Below are 7,357 nucleotides of genomic sequence, written 5' to 3'. Positions count from 1 at the left end.
TCTCAATATTTGTTGAATATATATTGCATTAGAAGTATTAGACGATTTCTGTTTCAATTCTGTGACCGGGTGTTGAGCTTTACTGCTCGGATTCTGTACGTTTGATCGTGTGCATTTTCCTAGCTCCCTCCCCACACCCCCGTTTGTCAGCGCGCATTTTTGTCTCAATATTTGTTGAATATACATTGCATTAGAAGTTATAGACGATTTCTTTTTCACTTTTGTGAAAGGGTTATTAGCTTCACTGCTCGGATTCTGTACGGTTGATCGTCTGTATTTTCCTAGCCCCCTCCCTACTCCCCCGTTTGTCAGCGCACATTTTTGTCTTCATATTTGTTGAATATACATTGCATTAGAAGTATTAGACGTTTTCTGTTTCACTTCTGTGACCGGGTGTTGGACTTTACTGCTCGGATTCTGTACGGTGGATTGTGTATTTTCCTAGCCCCCACCCCACAACCCCGTTTGTCAGCTCGCAGTTTTGTCACAATATTTGTTGAATACACATTGCATTAGTAGTATTAGACGATTTCTGTTTCACTTCTGTGACCTGGTGTTGAGCATTACTGCTCGGATTCTGTTCGGTTGATCGTATGTAATTTCCGAGTCCCCTCCACACACCCCCGTTTGTCAGCGCGCATTTTTTTTCAATATTTGTTGAATATTCGTTAAATTAGAAGTATTAGACGATTTCGTTTTCACTTCTGTGACCGGGTGTTCACCTTTACTGCTCGAATTCTGTAGGGTTCATCGTTGGAATTTTCCTAGCCCCCTCCCCACACCCTCGTTTGTCAGAGCACATCTTTGTCTCAATATTTGTTGAATATACATTGCATTGAAGTATTAGACGATTTCAGTTTCACTTCTGTGACCGGGTGTTGAGCTATACTGCTCGGATTCTGTACATTTGATCGTGTGTACTTTCCTAGCTCCCACCCCACTCCCCCGTTTGTCAGCGCGCATTTTTGTCTCAATATTTGTTGAATATACATTGCATTAGAAGTATTAGACGATTCTGTTTCCCTTCTGTGAACGGGTGTTGATCTTTATTGCTCGGATTATGTAGGGTTCATCGTGTGTATTTTCCTAGCTCCCTCCCCCCCACCCCCGTTTGTCAGCGCGCATTTTTGTCTCAATATTTGTTGAATATACATTGCATTAGTAGTATTAGACGATTTCAGTTTCACTTCTGTGACCGGGTTTTGAGCTATACTGCTCGGATTCTGTACGGTTGATAGCCTGTAATTTCCTAGCCACCTCCTCACTCTCCCGTTTGTCAGCGCGCATTTTTTTTTCAATATCTGTTGAATATACGTTGCATTAGAAGTAGTAGACGATTTCTGTTTCACCTCTGTGACCGGGTGTTGAGCTTTACCGCTCGAATTCTGTAGGGTTCATCGTTGGAATTTTCCTAGCCCCCTCCCCACACCCTCGTTTGTCAGCGCGTATTTTTGTCTCAATATTTGTTGAATATATATTGCATTAGAAGTATTAGACGATTTCTGTTTCAATTCTGTGACCGGGTGTTGAGCTTTACTGCTCGGATTCTGTACGTTTGATCGTGTGCATTTTCCTAGCTCCCTCCCCACACCCCCGTTTGTCAGCGCGCATTTTTGTCTCAATATTTGTTGAATATACATTGCATTGCATTAGAGTTATAGACGATTTCTTTTTCACTTTTGTGAAAGGGTTATTAGCCTCACTGCTCGGATTCTGTACGGTTGATCGTCTGTATTTTCCTAGCCCCCTCCCTACTCCCCCGTTTGTCAGCGCACATTTTTGTCTTCATATTTGTTGAATATACATTGCATTAGAAGTATTAGACGTTTTCTGTTTCACTTCTGTGACCGGGTGTTGGACTTTACTGCTCGGATTCTGTACGGTGGATTGTGTGTATATTCCTAGCCCCCTCCCCACAACCCCGTTTGTCAGCTCGCAGTTTTGTCTCAATATTTGTTGAATACACATTGCATTAGAAGTATTAGACGATTTCTGTTTCACTTCTGTGACCTGGTGTTGAGCCTTACTGCTCGGATTCTGTTCGGTTGATCGTATGTAATTTCCGAGTCCCCTCCACACACCCCCGTTTGTCAGCGCGCATTTTGTTTCAATATTTGTTGAATATTCGTTAAATTAGAAGTATTAGACGATTTCGTTTTCACTTCTGTGACCGGGTGTTCAGCTTTACTGCTCGAATTCTGTAGGGTTCATCGTTGGAATTTTCCTAGCCCCCTCCCCACACCCTCGTTTGTCAGAGCACATCTTTGTCTCAATATTTGTTGAATATACATTGCATTAGAAGTATTAGACGATTTCTGTTTCACTTCTGTGACCGGGTGTTGAGCTTTACTGCTCGGATTTTGTATGGTTGATCTTGGGAAATTTGGGGGGCCCTCCCTCCCTTTGTCAGCGCGCATTTTTTTCGTCATATTCCTTTTATATACGATACATTTACACCTACTACACATTTTCCTTTGCATTTTTCACACCGGGTGCAGATCTGGATATTAACCTTTATTTCTTTATCGCCCACAAGGGCTTAAACATAGAGGGGACAAACAAGGACGTCCAAACGGATTAAGTCGATTATATCGACCCTAGTGCGTAACTGGTACTTATTTAATCATCCCCGAATGGATGAAAGGCAAAGTCGACGCTCAGCATTTCGCCTGGCGTGCTACCTCTTCTGCCAGATCGCCACCTTTAGAGTAACCACATACTTGTGAAACGATTTTCTTAACCATACAAAAATGCCTATTTCAAATACGTCACGTTGTTTGTCTATTGTGTACTGAAAACTTGATCAATATTGCAACGATTTTCAATGAATAGTAGTGCAATTTCCCTCAAACCACAACATATTATATATACACTAATATATATTGAGAGGAATATTAACCTCTCCTGGACGTGCTAGAAGTACATCACGTCTTGTATATATTATATCATATAAAGTAATATTCAATATGTCACGTTTTTTTTTACCTCGACTTAACGTCTCAATCTCAAAATGAGGCTTCCCAATTTTTTAATATCATTTTACATTGTAAATCTTAAAAATCTGCGTGTATGTATGTGTGTATGTGTGTGCGTGCGTGCACGAGCGCTGAAGGTACTTATGTATGTATGCATGCATAGATTTATTTATTTATTTATTTATTTAAGTTTCTTTTTTTCTTTAAAGTGTTCTAGCCGAACACTAGCAAAACGGCAAGGTTCCTTTTACTTAAATCGAGATTGCACTTGGGGTTGTTTTATGGATTTGTCAGCCTTTTTATAAATTATCTCCTCTTTTTGGATAGCAGAAGTATCGTCCTCTGGATAAACGAGTAGACTGAACTTCAAAAAGGGAAGAGTGAATGAAGATGATGTGGATATGCACGAACTTGACAATTATGATATAAAGTATTAAATTCTCAATTCATTTTGTCATATAACATATTTTATCACTAAATTACCAATTATATAACTATTTTCTACCATCTGGGTTTATAAAATAGGATGTTTTTTTTTTTTTTACAGCAAATAATCTGGGTGTTTTATTATTTGATGAGTGGCAACCCTGCTTCTCTCTGTTCAACAGGGCCTGTCAGTATTACTGTTGTTATGAAAGGTATTAATTGTTAATATCTTACTAGTCTTAAGGGTCAACTTGTACATATGGATGTATATGGATACATATAGATGTATCATGACATAACGCCCTGTGGAGGCGCATGGCCTAGTCGAGGGATCGTGGGTTCGAATTTCAGAGCGGTCGATGTGTGTGTTTATGAGCGAAACCCCTAAGCTCCACGCGGTTCCGGCAGAAAGTAATGGCGAACTTCTGCTGACTCTTTCGCCACAACTTTCTCAAACCCCTTCCTCCTGCATCTTCCATATAGTTTCTGTCTATCAAATTTATTCACAAGGCATAGGTCGGCCCTCGGCTATAATAGAAGAGGCTCGAGTTACTGCGCAGTGGAACTGAACTCGGTTTGTAAGATTATAGTTCTGTTTCCCCATCAAGAGACATTATAACCGCGCTGAAATTGCAAGAGTTGCCTCCCTTCAATGAGAAGGCGCAAGTTACGCTGTTATTGTAGTTACTATAGTAACGGCAGAATAGCTATGGCAGAGATTGACCCAAACGAAGAGAAATATTATTTAGAATGTATCCTTTATAGCGAAAACTATAAAATAAATTAGGTTCAAGTGAAATCTACGTAAAGATAATGTAGGTAGATTTTTTTTTTGTGTGTGTTTGTGTACTTTGGTGCCTGCGGTGAAATTTACGTACTCCAGCTCATTTAATTTTAAAACAAGTCAGGTATTTATAATACAAACACACTAACATTATGAATATTTTAGTTAATATTAGTATTTTTGTTGCTTCTTTTTGACTAAAGCACAAAGCAATATATTTTGGTTCATTATTGTATCAGCCAATTTTTATTATTATCATTATTTATACAATAATAATTTATTATGTATACAATAATTTCATTATTATAATTCTCTCAGCCCTCCTGGTGACGTTGATGATCGCCTGGGGCTAAATGCATCAGTAACACCCCCACCGCCCTGCCCTGTCCCTAGCCACATTCAGATGGCTAACGTCCCTTATGTTAATTTCATTATTATTATTTACTAAAACATTATTAGTAATCTATTGCACTCTTCAGATGGGCGTGGTTCAGTGGTTCTTAACTTTTTGTGTAACACTCCTCAACCCCGCACCACACACACACACACACACACACACATTCTTTTTTGAGTAGTTGTTATACCTAAGTGCCGAGTGAGGTATCGCGATTAAACTAACTTAACATGGACGATAACTTATAAATGTTACTCTAAAAATGGATTGTATAAGCTTTTAACAGTGGAATGATGAAAAAAATTAAATGAAAACAAATGTAAATTTACTTCATACATTGCAAGTTAATGACTTTCCTGTACCTGATGAGACTTAGCTAAATTTTCTATATCAGGACGAACAATTGTATAGAACCTACAGCGTTGCTCGACCTGCTAGAAATAGCAGCACATTACTTATCTCTGATTATATTTTAATAATCATTACTAGTTTTATACAGCCTGCTCGTGTAATTAACGTGCAAATGGCTGAGCACTCCGCAGACACGTGTACCCTTAACGGAGTTCTGAGGGAGATTCGCGTGACACAGAGTGTGACAAGGCTGGCCCCTTTGAAATACAGGTACAACAGAAACAGGAAGAAAGAGTGAGAGAAAGTTGTGGCGAAAGAATACAGCAGGTTTTTCCACCAATCCCTGCCGGAGTCTCGTTGAGCTTTATATGTTTTCGCTCAATAAATACTCACAACGCCCGGTCAGGGAAGCGAAACCACGATCCTACGCCCACTGCCCTAACCACTGGGCCATTGCGCCTCCTCATAATATAATTACTACGATAAGTAAAAGTTAGCATGTTGATTATGTAACCTCAACGACCCCTAAAGCCTGACACCCCCTTCGATATGCCCAGCGCCCTCTTGGGGAGCAGTACCGCCTACGTTGAGAACCTCTTATAGTTGAACGGTGGGATTTTGGCAGAGCCGGATTAAAATCCATAGAGGCCCTAAGCACTCAAAAGATTTTGGTGCCTCCATGTATAATTCGAAATGTAAACAATAATAAACCATAAAATAAATTCTTCTTTTTCTAAATGACAAAACTAACAGTAAGATGGGAAATAATGCTTATTTTTGTATACTTCCACTTTATTTATATTTGAAAAGTTTCCTCCTACATTTTTGAATTACAAAGTCTTTGATCAGATTCTCAAAATTAATCTTACATAAAACGTCTGCTTCTATACTTTGTAGAGATAAGGCACTGCGAAATTATTTTAGCAAGTTTAAAGTGATTTTTTTTGTGCTGTAGACCATTTACCCTTTCTGTGGTGCCTCCCACTTGATGCCCTAAGCACGGTCTTATTTTGCTTAATGGATAATCCAGTGCTGAATTTTAGAATACCTACCACTACCTCATAGAGGTGGAAAAAGGGGAGGAATTTGGTGATTGTTTAATAGTTTACTAATCCTTTAGTAAATAAACAAATATTAAGAAAAGTGTCATTTTTAATACATGATTGATACATTGGTAACATCAATCAGTTCTTACGTTACTAGTTACTTAATAGGCTGAGAGAGACTGACACTGTCTACCTATCTGATGCTCTTCCTTCTTGACACTCCACATGCATAGGGAACTTCTAAGCTAAGTAGCGCGTGAGAGTGAGTTTCATATGCTGTCAATTGACTTGTGAGAAATACCCAACGAATCTCTCTCATAAAGTGCAAGGACATATTGGATTATATGGTACTAGATCCACATTTCTTGGAGAATAGACAAGATGGGACCGATTGGAATGGTTTTGACCATAGGTGTAGTTGTGTGTGTGTGTGTGTGTGTGTGTGTGTGTGTATGTGTGTGTGTGTGTGTGTATTCGATAGAATAAGTTCTTAGGCTTACAAAGAGTAAGTCCTGGGGTCGATTTCTATGACTAAAGACGGTGCTCCAGCATGGCTGCAATCAAATGACTGAAACAAGTTAAAGAATAAAAGAATATATAAATATATATATATATATGTAGTTCAAATTTACAGAAAAACAAAAGACGAAAACAAAAATATGAACAACAACCAGGTGTATTAGTTTGATGCTCGAGAAAGTGAGAAAGTCTTTTACGTTTCGAGCCTATGCTCTTCAGGTTATATGTATGTACATTTATATAAAGCACGTTTATTTATTTTTTTTTGTGGAGGTTATTATCTATCACTACTCGACCGGTAAAGATATTTGTTAATCATGCACATACCTTCTTTTTTATAGTACTGTTATATAGTGAAAGTCTTTTTTTTTTTTAACGTGATTCGCATTGTCTTTATGATGAAAGACAAAGAGAAACTCACGTGCAAATGGAAATATAGACAACCAAAAAATAACTATCTATATTGTTATATAGTGAAAGACATTTTTTAAAATTATTTTGAAGCTGTGTTGCATTGCATTGTCTCTGTGTTGAAAAGCATACAGAAACACACATACACAAACACAGAAATACACACACAGACACAAACACACACAGAAACAATCAAAAGAATAACTATATTGTTATATAAGGAAAATCATTTTTTTAAAGCTGTGTTGTGTTGTTACAGACTTGTACTCAAAATACCTGCGTTTTTAATCAAAAATTGTCAGTTACTATGGTCACAACACTACCTATCTATCTATCTTCTTTCTCTCTCTCACTCACTCATTCATTCTCTCTCTCTCTCACTCATTCATTCTCTCACTCTCACTTTCTATCTATCTATCTATCTATCTATTTGTCTATCTATCTATTTATT

The 7,357-nt window shown here is 38.1% G+C and overlaps 1 protein-coding gene across 1 annotated transcript in view; it reads left to right on the top strand.

The window, feature by feature from the left end:
- Nucleotides 1–4,089: 4,089 nt before the first annotated feature.
- Nucleotides 4,090–7,357, top strand: part of LOC115219272 (sperm-associated antigen 16 protein-like) — an 89,948-nt gene continuing 86,680 nt past the window's right edge. The window contains exon 1 of the mRNA XM_029789437.2: nt 4,090–4,153. Coding sequence (XP_029645297.2) covers nt 4,111–4,153 — 43 coding nt within the window. The 5' untranslated portion in view covers nt 4,090–4,110. The remainder of the gene's footprint in view (nt 4,154–7,357) is intronic.

The sequence above is a fragment of the Octopus sinensis genome, linkage group LG1 (genome assembly GCF_006345805.1).
Source record: "Octopus sinensis linkage group LG1, ASM634580v1, whole genome shotgun sequence".
Taxonomy (NCBI): domain Eukaryota; kingdom Metazoa; phylum Mollusca; class Cephalopoda; order Octopoda; family Octopodidae; genus Octopus; species Octopus sinensis.
Note: the sequence above shows the minus strand (reverse complement) of the source record. Positions and strands in the feature narration are given on the sequence as shown.